This window comes from Cervus canadensis, chromosome 6 (genome assembly GCF_019320065.1).
Source record: "Cervus canadensis isolate Bull #8, Minnesota chromosome 6, ASM1932006v1, whole genome shotgun sequence".
In the NCBI taxonomy this organism is placed as follows: Eukaryota; Metazoa; Chordata; class Mammalia; order Artiodactyla; family Cervidae; genus Cervus; species Cervus canadensis.
Genome location: NC_057391.1, coordinates 94,533,583 through 94,553,545, shown reverse-complemented (window position 1 = coordinate 94,553,545; position 19,963 = coordinate 94,533,583). Strand labels below are relative to the sequence as shown.

Genomic DNA, 19,963 nt, shown 5'->3' with positions numbered 1-19,963 from the left:
ACTGCAGACTTTTTCCTCGGAAGGACCCAGCCAGCATCGCCCGGTGGTCTCTCCACCGCGCATTGGCGGGCGCGTGAAACCCAGCACACAGCTTGATTCTTACGGTTTAACAGGAGAGATTGTGCTTCCACCACCGTCACAGCAAGCACGAACGGAGTGGTCGTGTCCACGGCAGGAGACCAGCAGGGACGAGGGAGCTGCCGGATGTCGGGCCTCAGCTTCAGGGCAGAGGCTCCTGCTGGCAGACCGCTGGCCGGGCGTCCCCGCGTCTGCTCCGAGAGCTCGGGGGGCTGCCGGGGGTCTGCTCCAAGGGGTTTAACCGTGTCCTCTCTCATCCCCGCCCTGCAGGAACGGCCTCCCCGGCTGCCGCCTGCGGACTGAGAGCGAGCCGGCCTGCGGCTCCCCGGTGGTCAGCGGGGACCCCAAGGAGGACCACACCTACAGCAGCGCCAAGGCCGCCGCCGCCCGCAGCGCCTCGCCCGCCAGCGACTCCGTCTCGTCCTCCTCGGCTGACGAGCCCGACGAGTTCGCCGCCAAGGGGGGCCCGGAGGGCAGCGAGGGCAGTTGCCCGAGCCGCGAGAGCCACAGCGAGCCGGAGGAGGACGGCCGGCCGCGCGGCCCCCGGGAGGCGCCCGGCGACGGCGGCCCCACGCCCGCGCACAAGAAGCGGCCGCCCGCGGCCAAGGCGCGGAAGGTGCCCAGCGACACGCTGCCCCTCAAAAAGAGACGCACAGAGAAGCCCCCCGAGAGCGACGACGAGGAGATGAAGGAGGCGGCCGGCTCGCTCCTGCACCTGGCGGGCATCCGGTCCTGCCTGAACAACATCACGAATCGGACGGCAACGGGGCAGAAGGAGCAAAAGGAAACCGCGAAAAATTAACAAAAACAAGTCACTGATTTGTTTTGAACTTACGGCCATTTGGTTTCAGCATGTCAGGAGATTTCTAATGATTTGTGGCAATATCAGCAATTTATTATTTTTTTCTTTTCTTTTTCCTTTGGTTTGGTTTTCTGTCTTTTCTTTCCTTTTTTTTTTTTTTTTAATTTGACCCCCTTCCTTGGTTTTGAACCCTTAAGAATTTTATGTTTAAAGGAGATTGAAGCCATAGAACTCATATTGACACTCAGCCGTTTTACAAAAGCTTTTCATTACCTGAAGACAAAACCGAAAAAGCCAAAATGACCATTGCTTCCTCCAGCTTGTCTCAGAATCCCGCGGCTGAATCCACAGGGATGCAGCAGTAATGCCGCGGGGACACACACCCAGCACTAGAAGGCACGTGTGCAAGGTCACCATGGATCAGGCCCAACCTTTAGGTTTAAGAGGTCAGGCTGTGCACCCAGCTGGGGTCAGTGAGTGAGCGCACGTAAGGCAACTGAGGAGACGGAAGGATCCCTGGTCCCCTAGGAGCAGACCCAGGCTCGGGCACTGGGCCTCAAGAGGATGCCAGGAGGAGCCTTGTCGTGGCTCCAAGCATGCAGTGTGAGGCGGGAGCAGGGCGGCCATCAGTCCTCTGTGCTTCTTAATCACGAAGCCCAGTAGCATCTCCACAGGTGAACACTGGACCGCTCTTATTCACCGGGTCTCAGTGACTCATGAGAAGAAACTGGGTCAGTTTTTAATGATGTTGCTGATCACTGGATTCTGTTCTGTATTAAACGAAAAGAAGGTTACACAAGCCATAAGCCTGAAGGTTGGTCCTGCTCATATGCGCGTGTGCACACATATACACACCACACACACGAAAGAGGAAAAAAAAAAAAAAACTGATGCAAAAAACAAGCTATGTCTTCTTAACTGCCCAAGTGAAAATCAAGTTCCAAGAAATTACCATAGCTGTTAAGGAAATAATGGTACAAAACTTTTTCTGTCTGTCAAAATCATTTGATCCAAGTGAAAACAAAAAGCTACGGAACCTGCCATTAGTATTGTGGTGTATTTTTAAAAGATGAAAGGCACATTGATGGACAAACTAAAGTAAAACATGGCAAAAAAAAAAAAAAAAAGAAAGAAAAAAAACTCCTATACTGCCCTCAAAATGGAGTTTGCAATTAACATCAGTCAGGATTCATCTTTGCAAAAATCAAAATGATTTCCACATTCAGCCGTGTAGCCAGCAGAAATTTCTGATCCACAATGCATGGAATTCCTTTGAAAAAAGAAAAAGAAAAAAAAATCACAAAAACACAAACTTTTTTTTATTCAAAAATAACAAAGTTCTTGTAAGGTAAATAATGTATTTAGCATGAAGCATGAATTATTTTCATATAAATATAGAAAATAGAGAAAAGGCTATGCCTCTAATTTTTAAGCCCTTAGGCTTAGAGGTTCTTTTGGTTTTCTTTTTTTCCTTTTTTTTTTTTTCTTTCCTTTAATTTTTTTTCTTTCTTTTTTTTTTTTTTTTTTTTTCCTTTTTCCCGATTATTTTGTTTTGGTTTTTTGAAGCAGGTGTTTAAGGTTTAACCTTCTTCAGGGACAAATTCTGACTGTTGGGGAGCTTACTCTGCAATACAAAACTCTCTTCATGTTCTGGTAGGGCCTGGATGGCGGAGCTCTGTACCGCCTTGCCTGCACTTCAGCCCCGACCCCTCTGATTCTCTGCTGAAAAGGTGTCCTTTCTCTCTGTACATGTTTACCATGACGCAATAATCTGAGAGCAAACTCAGTAGTGAGTGTGTGTGATAGAATCAAGAGAATTATGGGACACTGACTTGAGAAAGCCAGGACCGGGGTTTGGTTTCTAGGGAAAAAAGGCAGTGGATAATTATGCAAATTCGCCAGGAGAAGGGGAAACACACGACTGGGCCTTATTGGATGAGGGTGTGAGTTAGGTACCCGGGAAGGAGAGTGCCGCGGGCCTGGGAAGGCCCAGCCCCCAGACGCTCCCCCTCACGGCGGCTCACGGCGTCCCTGCCGCCGGGTGCTCGAACCCACCAGGAGCGAAGCCCACCTAGATTGTGGGCGCGGGATTCAGACCACCAGGTGACGGCGCACAGCCCCGAAGCAGCTCCTGTGAGCTTTGCCTGAAAGAAAGGAGTCAGGGAGATCGGAGGAGCCTCTTTAGAGTGTGATGTTCCGCCCACACGGAAGGGAATTTTAAAGCATAAAAACACCTGCTCTCAAGATACGATGGTGAGGGAGAAGGAGGGGACTGGGGTGATCTTGATTTTTTTTAAAACAGGCCGGGGTGGGCGGTTGCGGAGCCCATCTGCCCGCCCCAGGCACGGCCCGCAGCTCTGGAGAAATTAACTCGGGCGTCCTCTTCCTCTGGGCTGCGGATGAGAGGAGCTGGGGGAAAAAGATCTACGCCCCTGCGCAGGTCAGATTGGTTACTGAACCCGCGTGCGTCCAGCGTGCTTGTGCTGGCTTTAGAGAGATGGGAATCGGGATCTTTTCGAAGCGCTCTGTTCCCTCTATCTCCCCAAACCAACGTCTGACACCCCAAAAGCCATCCGCAGCTGCGGGACCGGGCGGCACTTGGTGGTGTCCCCTCACCAAGCCCACCTCAGTCCCCCGGCCCTCCCAGATCAAATCCAGACTTCCCTCCCGAAAGGCAGAGACAAACAGCCAGGACTGTTTTTCTGGCGGGGGTTCCTTCTGACGGCGACCCCCACCGGTGGGCTGTCTCCCCTCATTTCCTTTTTTCTAAAGGAGCAAAGGCCTCTTTTAGAAAATAATAAAATGCAATGTGTGTGATTTACTTTTCTGATCTCTTTGAGAAATAGAGAAATATCTTATAAAAGTGTGTTCTTAACTCCAGAACCACTGTTTTTGCATAAATACCTCATCGGGCAGCTTTCTAAGTGTTATTTCCTGCGTCTCTTGCAGTCCCTAACACAGGAGCCGCTGGGAGACCTAGGGGAAACTTTAGTGAGGGTACTTTTTTCTATTTTTCTTCTGTTTTTGGAGGCATACACATTATGCATAACCAAAACAATGGCTCAATTGTGTTTAACTTTGTATTTTGATTGTTGAGAAAAAAAAAAAAGTATTGATGTGTATGTGGCCGTTCATAGTGACTTCATTGCGGAATGAGGTTGTCCACGTCCTTGCCAAGCCCGGGGGCAGAAGACACCCTCTCTCACCCCCTCCTCCAAGAGCAGTAGAGAATTTAAGCACAAGCCTATTTGTGAAAGAATATTTTGCTCAAGTGTAATTCACTCTAGTCTTGGAATTTCTTCCCAAACGTCAGGTGTTCTTTTAGCTTCCAAACTACCCCGTGTCCTCATCTAGTCTTGACAGAAACCGCCCGAGCACCGTTCCGGGGGTGTGGTGTTTTTGCTTTGATTTCTCCTGCTGGGAGAAGCGGCGTCTCCTGTGTCATTCCAGTTTCACATACTCACGTGGGGCGGGGGGTGGGGGGGCAGTGGGGAACTATAGCAATATTTGAAGATGCTTTTGGGAAACAGCCGTGAACACGTCTGCACCGTGACATCCGCATTTACTTGTTGTCGGTCCTGGGACACATTTAAGAGATGGAGAGTTTGCTCTTTCTTCTTAAATGCTATACACATAGAAAGTTATTTTTATGCTACTACAGTTGTCTCTTATCTTTACCTAGTACTTTGTGGAAAGGGTCTGCATCATCGATTTTCCCAGCCTTATGATACACCCTAAGCTCCTATTTCCCTTCCCTCCTCTCTAAGCAGTATATATATATACACACACACGTGTTCAAGAGTTCTTTGGTCAAATTGTCTATCTGAAACTAAAGTGAACCCACCCCACATCCAGACGGTGGTTGTAGAAAACCCTGGCCAAGACAGCTGTGGCAGATTTTAGTCTTGAGGCTGCATTTTTCAGAAGGGCTGTGTGGGAGGCTTCTCCCAAGATCTGGTTTTCTCCCCTGGGAGAGGCACTGAAGGTGTCTGGCCCTGGCCGGGCGCGGCATGAATGCCACGGGGCCGCCGGGGCAGGGTGGGCCGCCTCCCCCGGGGACAGCTTCGGGCTGTGGGCTTTGTCCAGCCCAGTTCTGGGGCACGGCTGGAGTGCTCAGCCCCAAATGCTGCCAGCCCCCCATCTCGGTGACCCCCGCCCCACACCACACGTGTGGGCCCCCAGCCTCTCATCCAAGAGCTCTCGGAGAAGGAATCAAAGTTCAATACAAGTGACCTGCATGGGAGGGTTTTCTATATGGGATTGGATTCAACTCAGTGTGACTTCTCTTTCCCTTTAAACTTGATTCAGGTTGGGACTCGTTTCTTTCTGGTGGATCACAGCTGCCCAGATGTTGCCATTTTCTTTTTTATGTTTCTGTAGAGTATTTTTCTTTCATCTTCAGGATTTTTTTTTTTTTTTGCCACCAAAAGAACACATTTGAACTCTGTGTCCCCTCTTGATTGTGACTTTAACCAGTGTTGACAGTCCAACCCTTCGTGTCGTAGGTCCCAGCTCGAATACTATATCAAACACTGTTATGCAGATAACGCAGCACTGTGATCTAATTTAAATAATACTTTTTTATTATTTATACTACTATATATAATAGACATCAACACTTTTGCTATATAACCTAAGTGATAACCCTCTTTTTAGTTACCTGCCAAAACTCGGGACTTTGGTTTATATTACAGTTAACACAGTTACAAAGTTGGAATGGTGTCTTTTTTTTTTTTCTTCCTTGTAATGGAACGTGTAAATCGAAGTATATCCGTTGTGTGGTGTTCCTGTCCCTGGAGTCCCGTGAGGATGTACACAGGGCGTTCAGTGTTCTGTATAGACCCACCTGCCTTTGTGAATGCATCTGTCAGCCCCCCTTCCTTGGAGAGAGCACCGGTGATGGTGGTCAGCTGCTCTCTCTGCCCCCTACTGGTTATTCTTGAATTAAGCACAGACTCCTTTGCTTTATCATGAATAATGTGTGTGACCTTACAATTCTTCCACAGTTCAGCAAACAAGTGCTAGCGTCACTGACCAAAAATTAAGGAAGGAAAAATCCGATGTTTCAAACGATCCATCTTTTAACGGCCGAAACCAATGTGTCTATGGTGCTGCGTTTTGCTGTCTGTCCTACTTTTGAAATCAGACCTGGGTGAAAGATCACTTCTGACTTAACTGTGATCGTGCTCACAAGTACCCTTCCTGTTCGTTTTGTTAGCGCTGAAATCAAGACTATTTATTTGGAATAGATACAGCAGTGTTTTCCACTTCCTTTGCAACAGTTGAGAACAGCCTTCCCTACTTCTTGCAAAGAATTAATATTCCATATTGGATTCGCAGAGACTTCGATATGGTGTATCTAGCAAACCTAGAAGTTGTCTTTCATCCTTTCATGACTGTGGCCTGAGTTCCCAGCCCCTCCCTTTTTTTTAGATGAAACTCTTAGCACAAGTTCAGTTATTTAAGCGTGCAGCATTTCTTGAGCATGTGTCGAGCCAGCGACACAGCTGATTCATTAACCAGTTCCCCGCTGTTGTTCACACTCACTGCTTACACTGCCATGGTGACAATTGGAGGACAAGTACCCGTGTGTGTCTGGGAAGCATTATACACTTGTACATTTTTTTATACTCTGATTCTGTAACATTTCTGAGTTCTGTTTTTGTTTTACAGAAAAAATAAATAACAGTGATAAAGCAATCAGAAGACAAGAGTTTACTCTCAATACTTAGGGTCATCTGACCTCTGGCCAAGAGACCTCCATGGCCAAATTTATTTGCTTAGAGTAATAAGTTTTCAAAAGCCAATTTCCGTCGGTGTTTTTTTCTGAATGAAACTGCCAATATCACGAACAGAAAGGGAGAGCCGTGAAGGCGGAGGTGACGCTCGGGCGCGTCTGTGTTGCCTCGAGGAAGCGTGGAGCAGGTACAGCCCGCCCGCCTTGAGGGACCTGATGCTGTTGCTTTGGAGGCATCCATACTTGCATTTCGCATCCTTCGTATGTAATCATATTGCCAAAGACAAACTATTTCATCATTTATTGTAAATAACACTTTTCCCCCAGACCTACCATAAAGTTTCTGTGATGTATTGTCTTCCAGTTGCAATAAAAATGACTGAGTTGCATCAATTGAAGAAAAACGCCACGTAGTATTGTGTGCGCTGCGTCTCCGTAAGCCAACGCTCAGCAGTGAAGTCGTTCAGATTTTGTCCCTGCACTAGGCTGTGTGTGCCGGTTTTTTACGACTTGGTGTGAGAGCCTCCACGGCACTTGGCCGTGCCTTTCATGTTTGTTCAGTCACGCCCAGTCATGCTCAGCCTTTGCAACCCCGTGGGCTGTGGCCCGCCAGGCTCCTCTGTCCATGGAATTTTCCAGGCAGGAACACTGGAGTGAGTTGCCATTTTCTACTCCAGGGATCTTCCTGACTCGGGGTCAAACCCACTGCTCCTGAATTGGCAGGTGGGTTCTTCACCACTGCGCCACCTAGGAAGCCCAGCCTGTCCGCATACGTGCCTCCTTTTCAGCAGAAAACCACATGCCTTTTGCAAATACACAGATTTGCAGTGGAAGGCCGAGCTCACCTGTGGGTCTCAGGAGAATGCTAGGTCTGAGCTAACGAATTACGGGACAGCAGGCCTCCCACCATGAACTTGTGGTTAAGACAGACTGTGCCTTTCATTTGGAAGTTGTCAAGAAATATACTAAAGTTATACAATGGGGTTGGAGCCTGCCAGCCTATCCCAGGTCCTTAGGGCTTCTGAGGATAACTTGCCAAACCCCGAGACTTGGACCTCGAGGGCCACACACCCGCCCCAAGAGCCCAGAGGGAGCTGGGTGGGAGAAGAGTCGTCTGGGACAAGTCCTAGGGCCCAGGGCACCAGGACCCGTGCCGGAGGAGAGGAAAGGATGTGCTTTCAGAGCTCTGCTTCCTCTCTGATACTAGTGGGCTGTGTGGACCCGTAGATCTCAGGGCAGCCCTGACCCCGGCAGACCTCCACCGCCCTCACCCGGGCCCCCACACGGGCGTCCCTGCTTAAGGTGCTCAAGGCGGTACTGGACGGTCACCTCACGCAGGGCCTGCTGGGGTGGACTCCCAGCCAACCTCTCAAACTGTCAGCCCAGGATCCAGCGGGTTTGCCAAGGCTGCAGCCCGCCCGGTCCCCCTGCATTGTTTTTCCACCTTCGGAGCAGTGGTGTTCCCTCCTGGATGAAAAATCTTCTATATTTCAGGGAATTGATTGGGAGGGAAAGCAGAAAGTCATTTGGATCAAATGTGATGAACTCTGGGTAGTTGCCCAGGTCGGGTAAGGCTTAATACCAAAGTGTGGCCACCCACCGTCAGACGCCCGTACCAGACATTGGCTGTATGAGACTCACTTATGAGACTCATAAGTGAGTCTCAGGGTGTCTGCAGACACGACGCCCAGTTCGGTTATCAGAAAACCTGAGGAAACTGTCAAGATGATAGACTAGGACTCGCCTGCTCAGTCACGGCCGATTCTTCGCAACTCCCTGGACTAGCCGCCAGGCCCCTCTGTCCATGGGATTTTCCAGGCAAGAATACTGAAGTCGGTTGCCATTTCCTCCTGCAGGGGATCTTCCTGACCCAGGGATTGAACCTGAGTCTGTGGCGTCTCCTTCATTGTCAGGCAGCTTCTGATGGCACCTCCAAAATTCTGTTCTGACTTCCGGGGGACGTTGACCATTCCACAAAGGAGAGGGGAAAAAATCTGGTAGGTGTTTGTTACCTGCAGTGAAGACCCCAGTGGGGTCTATTATAAGATGGTATAAGTGGGAGAGGAGACAGGTGAAAAAGATGGAATAGAAATCACGCTGCATAACAATAGAATGAAACGGCCACCAAAGTCAAATTTACCATATTAGGTATTGCAGAGTATTTTTGTTCTTTTCTATTAATTCACGAAGCACTCAGGTACTTCCCTGGTAGCCCAGTAGTAAAGAATCTGCCTGCCGGTGTAGGGGACGTGGGTTTGATCCCTGGTTCGGGAAGATCCCACACGCCCTGGGGTAACAGCCAGGGCGCCACAGCTATTGAAGCGGGCACACTCCAGAGCCCATGCTTCGTAACAGGAGAGGCCACGGCGGTGAGAAGCCCCTGCTCACCACAACCAGAGAAAGCCCACACGCGACAACCCAGTCCCGGCCCAGCCAAAAATAAATGAGGAAATAGAATTTAAAAAAACCAGAAGGCGCATTCGTTTAGCACCCATTCTATCCCGGTGGCTGCTGGACCACAATCACAAACGGGGCCCGTCCGGCGGGGACGTAAAGCTACAGAAGGGGCGCTGAGCGGGAGAAGGGCACGCGCTCGGGAGCTTACAGGGCCCCCAGACGCGCTGGGGCAGAGCTTCCCGGGGGCTCGGCAGCAAGTCTTATGAAATTAGTTCAGAGTTTGGCCCCGTGACTGGCCTGCGCGCACAGCACCAGTGCGTCCCTGAGCTGCTCCCGCACATGTTCAAGCAGCTTACCTCCTCCCCCGGTGTTCACCTGCCCCCATCAAGGCGGGGCCACAGCCGCTGCCTTCCTCCTCCCTGGAAAGAGGGAAGCGAAGGAAAGACCGCTGTCTTCACTGTATTAATGTTAAAAGCAGCTTGGCATAAGTGTGAAGAAAGAAGGAATCAAAAGTACTCGTGAAGCTTACATTCGTAAGTAGCGTTCATTCCATGGTTTAATAGCAGCGTTTGCGATTCGGTGCTATGCCCTGGGGAACTGTACATCTAATGTCCTGGTTTCCTTTGAGCAAAAACTATAGAAGATGCTGGACTCTGCCTTGAGGATGTAATTATTTGCTGGAGAGGTGCCTTATTTGCATATTTAAGTAGCAGGCGAGTTCTCCTCTAACGTTTAGGTAATCTAGATGTGGCCTCTTTCTGCTTTTTAAAACTTCTTCCTGGACAATTGAAAATGGATTGTTTTGGGAAAAGACCAGACAACACTGTCCTCAAAGCTGTGTGACTCCTCAGAGCAGTGGCAGGACGCCTCACCCCCATCCCAGGTACCTCGGGGACCACAAAGGTCCTCCAGCGCATTGAGCGCGTCGAGGCTGCCCCGGATGAGTGACCGGGAGCAGGGCCAGGCCCCCTCCAGGGCCTCCTCGCCTCCTTTTGACTGCTCTGCCTGCGAAAGGAAGGCTTCTGCACTAAGAAAGCATCATCCTTCTAGAAAAGTCCAAACAGATGAGAGCCGTTTCAGAGACAGTCTGGTTTGATTAGAAGGCTTTTGTTTATCTTCTGAAAGCTCACGCCTGTCACCCTGCTTCTCAGGGCCCCTAGGAATTAAATGGCCCTGTAAGTGCCTGCAAGCGTGCTCCATCGCTTCACTCGTATCTGACTCTGCAGCCTTATGGACAGCCGCCCGCCAGGCTCTTCTGTCCGTGGGATTCTCCAGGCAAGAATTCTGGAGTGGGTTGCCATGCCCTCCTCCAGGGAATCTTCCCGACCCAGGGATCAAACCCAGGTCTCTTGCGTCTCCTGCATTGCAGGCGGATTCTTTAACCCACTGAGCCACCTGGGAAGCCCCGCTGTGAGTGCACAGACATAAATGTGTTTTGGCCATTTTTAAATCGATTAGGATAGAAAACCAGGGATTCAGGAATTTGTCAAGGGCTGTTTTTTTAAAAGACTCTAATATAAGCAAATAAGTTTATTCGATGTCTACCTCTTCCCTTTGTTTCCTGTGAATAAAACTTTCCAGAAGAGTGCTATGAATAATGCTCATAGCAAAAGTATCTTGGTTTGAAATCTTGGGGGCGTTTGGGGATAGTCTCCTGACGTTTTATGTTACTCCATAATAAAGTACTTATGGAACATGTGACCAAATCTCCTTCAAGATGCAACAATTTATTTGAGAAGGATCAAGGAATTCTATTTCTTCTCATCTGTTACTCATCTAAAAACTGATTTCTAAAAATGGGCAATATGGAAGAAGCACTGTGTGATGAGCGAAATCTGAAAGAAGACAGTGGCTGACGTCTTAAACCCACTGGGATGCAGCTTCTTCGTTAAATGGGTCCATTTTAGTCACATCATAAAACTGAAGAGGACATTAGGGATCGTTAAGTCCAAACTCCCTGTTTTACAGACCCAGCAGCTGAAGTACAGAAAAATTAAGGGATTTTCCCAAGGTGATGCAGCTGGCTAGTGGCAGACCTGGACTCAAGTGGACATTTTCCTTCTTGCCTTTTGTCATGTCCGTCTATTTGATATGTGATTATAGTCATCACATCTGTAGAATTTCATTGCTGGCAGTTCCTCAGAGGGACACTTAATATGATGTCTTATGCATTTTCCCTATAACTATAGCAAGAAGGACTATCTTTGTAAATGATCCATAGCGCTCTGTTGAGTGGGAGGCCTGTCGTCTTCAACTGTTATCTTCCTTTTCATTGTTTGCGTTGCTCACGTGCATATGCATGCTCAGTCGCTCAGTTGTATCTCTTTGTGACCCCATGGACTGCAGCCCACCAGGCCCCTCTGTTCACAGAATTTCCCAGGCAAGAATACTGGAGCGGGTTGCCATTTCCTACTCCAGAGGACCTTCCCAACCCAGGGATCAAACTTGAGTCTCTTGCATCTCCTGCATTTGCGGGCAGATTCTCTATTCTATTAATACCACAATGAAGATTTTCAGACATGTGGCTATTTGCATATTTCCAACTTGCCTTTTGGTTAGATAGCCTATTGGAACGAAGTGTGACCAATGTTACAGCACTTTATATACAGGCTTTCTAAAAGCCATCAGTGACAACAGCAATGAATGAAAGCCCCAATTTTGTTGCACTCTTACCAGTATTGGAATTCATTTTTCTCTTTAAATTTTCCTACCAAAGGTAGTATTTTATTGCTGTTTTTTTAATCGAGGTATAATTGACAATTTATTACTGTTTGAGTTTTCATTTAATTACTAGCAAAGTTACATGATTTCTCGTAATTTACTGGCCATTTATTCTCTCTTCTCTGAGTCATCTATAACTGACTCTCTAAGAGTTGGAGAAAGAAATTAGATTTGCAGTCTCTTTTCTAGCAGTGTTCCTGGTTAGCCATTAAATGAAGTCAGGATGACCAACCATATCAACTGACCCCAGATGTCTTATCTTCAGACACTAGTTGTCCTTAAACTGAGACAAATTCCAGCCCCTAAAATGTTTGACTGAAGTTCCTAGGACTTCAAAGACCACCAAGATGCAAATGAAAATCATCTTGCACATGGCAGCCATTTATACACTTGAATAATTTCCTCCCTAAATCTTGTCCAGCATAAATATTCCAAGTTCTGTCTATTCTTTCTCTCTTCTGGACATGACCCAGCTGGTGGTTAGAACTAAGTCCAGTCTGATGCTGAGAAGCCATCACTTTCTTCATTATAGTTCCTCTATTTCTATTACCATCACCAAAGACTAAAAAGCATTTTTTTTCAGGAGTCGTCTCACACCAGGGATTCATATTGAGCTTGCTGTTAACTAAAACAACTAAGTCCTAGCTGTTGGTGCTCTTCCCCAGAAGTTCATTTTGGATCAGAGCGCAGGACTGCCTCTCTATAAATGTCGCCTCCTTAGATTTGGTCCACTGCTCAAGGCCAGTTGAGATTAGCAATAGGGTGGGAGTCTGGCAGTCCATCGGACTTTCCCTCCAGCTGTCACTGGATCACAAACTTGAAAATATCCTTTGTGTTGACGAGAACAGAGCTGGACCCTGCGGCTTGGTTCTTGAGACGCCCTTGTGGGTCAACTTTCCTTTCCATCAGTCCCCTTGGAGGGCGGGGCTTCCCCGGTGGCTCAGTAAGGGAAGAATCCGCCTGCGGTGCAGGAGACCCGGCTTCGATCCCTGGGTTGGGAAGGAAATGGCAATCCACTCTAGTATTCTTGCCTGGAAAATCTCATGGACAGAGGAGCCTAGTGGGCTACAGTCCACGGGGTTGCAAGAGTCAGGCACGACTTAGCGACTAAACCATCTCCCCACCCTTAGACGGCAATTATTCAACTAGTTATAGGTGCCCCTGGCTTTATGAAGATGTGTGAAACCTACATTTCTCCATTCAGTCAAAGCTCTGTCAAGTACATCCTGGATCTCCAAGTATAAAGCCAAAGTCTTCCTTTATAAAAAAGGAAATAGAGTCCTACTTTTTGCTAATACAAATTATACAAATGTGAAATAAGGCAGCAGAGAAGAATAAAGTTTCACTTATTGTACAAACCTTAAAACAGTGTAAATCCTACTTTTTTCCTATGGGGAAATTAGTCTTGTTTCAATGCATGTATTAATAATACGAGATTTTAAGGAACATACCCAATATAAAAAGCAGCCACCGTTTATTCAGACACATCTCTGTCCATCCATTCACTTACTATATCTTTAGTGAACTCAAGTTGGCTTCCTTGCGAAAAGCTTGCAAAACATTCCTTTAATAATCCATCCAAGAACTTTACCCAAGGATAGCATTGAAACTGTGGGTCTGAAGCTTGCAGACAGTCTTCTGTTTGCAGTCAAGAAGTTTCAGGGGCTTCCCTGGTGGTCCTGTGACTAAGACTCCATGCTCGCAATGCAAGTGGCCCAAGTTCGATCCCTGGTCAGGGAACTAGATCCTAAGACCCGGTGCAGCTACAGAAATAAATTTTTTTTCGAAGAAAATTTCAGCGTAATGCTGAGTGATATTTCTGCATTTCATGTGCAAACCCATTTGGAGCACTGCCATATCTAGCCTGTAGTTCATCTCTAAATACAGTCAAATGCTTCTAAAGTCATGAGCTCTCTTTCTAACACAACATTCAGAACTTGAGTTTAGTTACTTCTGGCCCGTATTTGTTATTAAACACTTGACACTATCCAGCACAGCATATACATTTAAGCATCCAGAACTTGCATAGTCTGAGAAGACAACCCAAAATAAGAAAGTATGGAGAAGAAATTAAAGAAATAAATTCAGGAAGTTTTAAAATAGACTTTCTCCTTCACAACCATAGTCAGCCCACCCTTGTTTTTCAGCAACTATCTGCCAATCCTGATGATGCTAGGGAGATGTGAAAAATAAGACTCCTACCTTCAAACATGGTCACCTCCAAAAACCCAGCTGTGTTGAGTCTTGGGCGTCTCAGTGGCAGTTGATATATGTTCCCCAAACTTCTCAGTAGTGGATGGTATCTTCCAGACACAACAATACTGGCTGTGAAGATCAATATAGCCTTTGTCTTCCTCTTCCTCTCATGTCTCCTTTTTTCACCTCTGTTGGCTGCTGAGAAATTACATAAGAGCCCATTTGCCATCTGCAGACATGACCACCCCTCCCATGGGAGTTTGGTTTCTTACTGAATTGATCTTTGCTACTGGTCACCAGCTCTGTGATAAAATAACTGGATGTGTCCTTCCCTCACATGGACGGAGGAGCCTGGCCATGGGGTAGCAAGGAGTCAGTCGCGACTGAGCGACTCACACTTCCCCCCTCTTTTCTCTCCCACACCGTGTTCCAAGTTCTCGATTTAGAGGCAAGCATGCATCCTCACCCTGCTCTGTGTTCTCTCCCCACCACCCAGCCCTCCCCAGTCCCTTCCCAAAACCACGGAAAGAGTGAAGACTGGAGAATCCAAGCGACACAGATCCTCTTGCTTTATTTCCGTAATTCTTCTACCACTGCCATGGGTGAACCAGATGTGCGGAAAGATGCATGAGGCATCCAGTCGACTACCAGTCTAGTCTTTTCTCTGAAACTCTTACGCACTGAACGTGGACCCGCCGACCCTAGAAGGTCCTGCACATCCAGCCTCCTGCCTGCCGACGGACCCCGGCAGCACACCCCTCTCAGAGCTCAGAGGGGCCTGGCCACGCACACTGATTATCAGGGGGCTCTCGTCACGCAGCACAAAAGCCACGTCTGTTTGATGCTTAATCCTTTCTACTGGACCATTAACCCATCCTGACCCATGAGCAGGGTGGTTTCATCTTTATTGGCAATAACTAACTCCTTTGAAGTGAAAAGATCAAGTGTCAGTTAAGAAAATTCAGGAGGAGGTTATACTCATGCCTAAGTCAGCCGTCTTACCCTTCAAGGGTGGGAGTCATTTCACACATCCAAGGACTTATAGCTTAACAACAGCATAAACATGCTGTATATGAAATTGGTCCTTAGCATTTATAAGGTGCTATCAAGAACCCAACTTATCCATCCCAAACTAACCACTCTAAGAGCCCCCAAGATTTCCTGAATCCCCGATGCTCTATCAGCTCCTCCAGGGAACCCAGCACTAAATCGGGTCAGTTGTACCTCAGACTCAAGGAGGGTATGGCAACCCGCTCCAATTTCTTGCCTAGAGAATCCCATGGACAGAGGAGCCTGGCGGGCTACAGTCCATGGGGTTGCAAAGAGTCGGACACGACTGAAGTGACTTAGCATGTCGTGCACCTGAAACTCGCTTTCGATGGCCTGTCTGCCCCCGTCACGATCACCCTCCTGGTCAAGCGCCGGCACCACTTCCCTGGACATCAGCCATAACCACGTTCCTCCCCTGACCACACGTTTCCCACAGAGCAATGAGAATCAGCTTTCCCGGTCGCCTCTGATGGTGTCATCTGCTTCAAATCTTTTTTTTTTTTAATTTTTAATTAAAAATTTGTTAAATTTATTTTGGGGGGATAAAGATTATGAATAGTGTTTATTGTTAGTATCAATGTGTATATGTCAATATATGTAAAAAGAAGTTTGATGTTTATTACATCTCAGTGGGTGTAAACAAAAAATTCAAGGTAAAGTCAAATAAGAGACATACAAGTATTGCAATTCACATAATCAAATTTTAAGGATTCCAGCCAACAAAAGATATTAATGTGAACTCTAGCACATTGATAGGATCCTGTTAACACGTTGGTATTATGTATTATTTTTTTGGAGTGTGGTTGCTTCTCAGTGTTGTGATGGTTTCTGCGGCATCTGCTTCAGATCGCCGCCCCCGGCCACACTGCCTGCAGAAGGGCCAACCCAAGGCGGCCCTACGAGACGAGCCTCGGCCCAGATTCCAGCCTCACCTTGAGCCCCCGGCCCACCCTCGATACCCCCAGGCTCCAGGCTCCTCCTGCTCGGGCTTCCTCACGCTCTTTCTCTTCCCAGAATACTCCCTGCTTGCTCCCTCCTTCCTCCTGAAAAGTCCCTGTCCATCCCTGAAGACCCAAGTCAAACTGTTCTCTCTGCACGTCTGGCAGGTGGCCCCTATCCCAGGCGGGGAGGACCCTTCAGCTCCCTCCCTGGGTGCAGACAGGTGTCAGATCTTGTTCTACGCCGAACTCCACGATGGTGACTGCCACTTGGATACTGCAGACATTTTCCTTTAATTCAGCTTTATGTTATCTACTTGATGGTTCCAATGTCCTGCTGTTCTCAAAAGGACTTACAGCTTGGTAAATTCACTTGGCATCTTCCATTCAAGGGAAATTTGAACCCAGAATGAGAGTAACTTCTCCCCTTTGAGACCACTAGAATCTCTGGAAAGTCTTATTTGCTCGTCTACAATGATCTACATGGTATTTGCAATCAAAAGTTAACCTCTGTCGTGGTATTTTGCCGTGTGATGATTAATAAAACCGAGAACTCACTGACACTTAGCCAGTGTATTTTGTAAGAGGGTTTTACTTGGTGAGGCAAGAAACCAAGTTTTGATGCCATCTCTTCCAGCTTTGGGAAAACCGCTGAACTTGTCTCTACTTGGTGTAGTCAGTCACTACTGAGTTACTCTTTGCAACCTCATGGGCTGTACCCACCAGACGCCTCTGTCTTTGGAATTTTCCAGCAAGAATACTAGGGTGGGTATGCATTTCCTACTCCAGGGGATCTTGCTGGCCCAGGGACTGAACCCACATCTCTTGCATCTCCTGCATTGGTAGGCAGACGCTTTACCACTGCACCAGCCGGGAAGCCAGTTAAACTTGTCTAGAGTGGCCTTGTTCAGCCGATGGGTGAATCAGCTCCTGCCAGAGCTCTTGGTTGTTGGCAAGATGTGAATAGTTAAGTGATGGAATTTTTCAAAGAATTCAAATTATTCCCTTCAATGGAGTATCCATCAATCTAAGATTATATCTCTTCCTCTCCCTGGGTGTCAGAATGTCCTATCTCCTATAAAAATTATGGTGATCATAGTTGGAGGTGTTAGTTTTTAATGTCCTCATCTGATGGACAGACAGATGGCAATGATATGTTGATCTACCCAAATTTTCCTTTGATCCTGAGCCAGGGCTGTATCTGCCACATTAGGCAACAAGAAAGTTGCCTAATATTCACCCTCAGCCAAGCGATGAAGCAAAGGTGGAGTGAATGTGTGGGAAGCAGTTCTGTGGCTGATATAGTCAGGGATCCAAAGCAGATGTTGGGTCCTTTTTGTAGGAGAAATTGGGATAAGGTATGTTCTTGGTCCTGGATCTGAAAATTAGATCACCATCTACGTCTGAAAATTCTCTCCCCTAGGTCTGCTAAGACCTCCCATTAGGGTCTGCATGAGTTTAAAAAGGCTCATTTATTCATTCAACAAACACATACTAAGCATGGACTCTCAGGGTCAATGAGTGCCAGTCCCTGCGCACACAGAATGACTAAGGGTGCTTGCTCCTAGGAAGCTTGCAAGCCAGTCTGATGTCACTGAACAGTATTTCCAAATGGGAGGCCACCTATGTATCACTGCACTGAATCTTCCCAGGCAGGATACCGGGAACCAGAAAGGGAAGAGTGAACATTTACCCAGGGAGCTCCCATCTTCACGTTTGGTTCCACCCATTTTAGGGTGATTCCCACATTATCTCTTAGACCCAACCCCCTTGCCCAAGGTCTAGACCCACATGGCCAGAATCAGACCACAGGGACCTCCAATTCAACACAGCCAAACCAGCACTGTTGACAGAGACCTTTAGTTACCCATCTGATGTCCATTCACCCTTCGCCACATACGAGCAGAACCCTGATTTCAATGGGCATGGCTGCATGCCCATGTGAAAAGCTACAGTCTCCAGCTTCCCTTGCAAGTGGATGACAATGGGATGTAAGAGGCTGGGGCTTCTGGAAAGCTCTCTAAAAGAAGACTAACACATCTCTTACCATCACTGATCCTCCTCTCCACTCTCCTTCCTACGGCATGAAATTCCACTGTGAAAGCTGGAATTCTAATGTGATAGCTGGACAGCAGAGGCCATTTGGTGACAATGAGGCAACTTTGAGACGAGCTTGAAAATGAAAACCAAGTGCTAGGGATAGGCTTTCCTGGTAGCTCGGTGGTAAAGAATTTGCCTGACAATGCAAGAGATGGAGTTCAGTACTTGGGTCAGGAAGATCCCCTGGAGAAAGAAATGGCAACCCACTCCAGTATTCTTGCCTGGGACATCCCATGGCTAGAGGAGCCTGGTGGGCTACAGTCCACGGGGTCTCACAGACTTGGGCACGACTGAGCACACACACATGCATCGTGCAAGGACAGTGGAGAAGAAGGCTCCAAGGAGCCGAGGGCAATACTGCCACCATGGAACTGCCGAGTCAGCCCTGGACTCCCAGGCTCTAGATTTCTTTTCCATGGGAGGAAGCAAAATCCAATCTTCTTTAAACCATGAATATTCTAGAGCTGTCACTGGCAGTGAAGAACGGTTCTTAGCGGCTGCGGGACTCACCATTACAGGCCTCCCACTCTCCTCTGACTCCTGTGGGGTCAGCCCTTCCTCTGGATGCCTTATTATGTTCCCGTCCCCAAGCCCTGCCAGCCCGCCAAGGCCTGAGCTCAGGAGCTGGCAAACTGACCCAACTGGCCGGCGCACCTCCCTCTGTGTTTACAGGTGACCTTTGGGGTGAGTCCGGCCACCCCCCCATTCCTTGATCGATCTTCTGTGGCCGCTTTGGCAGAACAGCAGCAAACACTGAACGTTTGAGACAGAGCCCGTGACTTACAAAGTCTAAAATAGTTCTCTGCAGCCTTTTACGGAAGAGGTTTGCTGACGCCGTATTGCCCGGTTTCCTTTAGTCCTCACCTCCACAGTGTGTCCGCAGGCCCCCCCAATCCCGCCCTCGGAGGCCTCTAAGCCCGTCCTCACTGCAGCGGTCCGCGCTGTGGGACCCCGGCAGGCTCGGTGGGCCTCGCGCAGGCAGAGTCCTTGTGTCACGGGTCCCACTCCCCGCCACCCCCATCCTTCCTCCCCTGAGTCAGACCAGCCCACCCAGGGCGCCAGAGACCTGGGGAGCCGTGCGTGGGTGACAGAGGGGCTGAGGAGACAGTGAGGAGCGTCGCCCTGAATGGAGGGGTCCAGGGGATGGGGGGGGGCGCGGAACTAGACGGCTGCAGCTGCGGCCTGGGGGTCCCAGGCGTGGACCGACGCCCTAGGCCCAGAAGCTGGGAAGGAGAAGCCCTCCTCTCCTCCCGTCTCTGTCACCGACCACCGCTTCCCAGCGGACCAACCCCAGAGGAAGGCGGCGGGGCACAGGACCCCGGCCCGGGGCATCCCGTTGCTGCGCCCAGCGGAGCAGATCGGAGCCGAGCAGAGGAAGGGCAAGCAGGGCAGCCGGGGCCTCCGGCCCCTCTGGTCCGCTCCCCGCACTGCGGACAGGCCGACCGCCCTGACCCCCGCCTGGCACTTCACCCCCTAACATCCTCCCTTGCGCCCTGGGCTCAAACGCAGTCCCAGCCCTGCGTAGCACGTGAGCCCTGCCCGCCCGGCCCTGCCACCCCGACTTGCCGGCCTGCCCCCCAGGCCCACGCGCTGCCCAGCAGGCTGCAGTGTCCAGCCTGGCCCTTTGCACAGGCGGCCCTCTCTGCCTTTCCGGGATGACATTTCATCTGGCAAATCTCCCTCCCCACGTGTTTCCTCCGTGTTCAGCTTCCAGTCTCTGCCACCGAGGTGTCTGTGGGTCACATTCCTGGGTCCCAGCACTCGTCGTGGCTCCTCCGAGCCCTTGATTTCCTGGTCTGCCTGTGCTGCGTTCTCCTAAAGGGCGCGCCTTTCACCCTGCACGTGGCTCTGGCCCCGGGTCTGCCGGGCGCCGGGCACGCGGGGCTCCCTGGGTGCGCCTTTCCTGGGTGGGTGGGGCGGGGCTCTCCCGGCTGCGGAGGACGC

General features: G+C 49.1%; 1 protein-coding gene across 9 annotated transcripts in view; it reads left to right on the top strand.

The window, feature by feature from the left end:
- The window catches only part of FOXN3 (forkhead box N3), a 438,293-nt gene extending 431,278 nt beyond the window's left edge, over positions 1 to 7,015 (top strand). For all 9 annotated transcript variants that reach the window (XM_043472739.1, XM_043472738.1, XM_043472744.1 and 6 more), the window contains one exon: positions 349 to 7,015. In XM_043472739.1, the coding sequence (XP_043328674.1) occupies positions 349 to 880 (532 nt within the window). In that variant the 3' untranslated portion in view covers positions 881 to 7,015. The remainder of the gene's footprint in view (positions 1 to 348) is intronic.
- Positions 7,016 to 19,963: the final 12,948 nt, after the last annotated feature.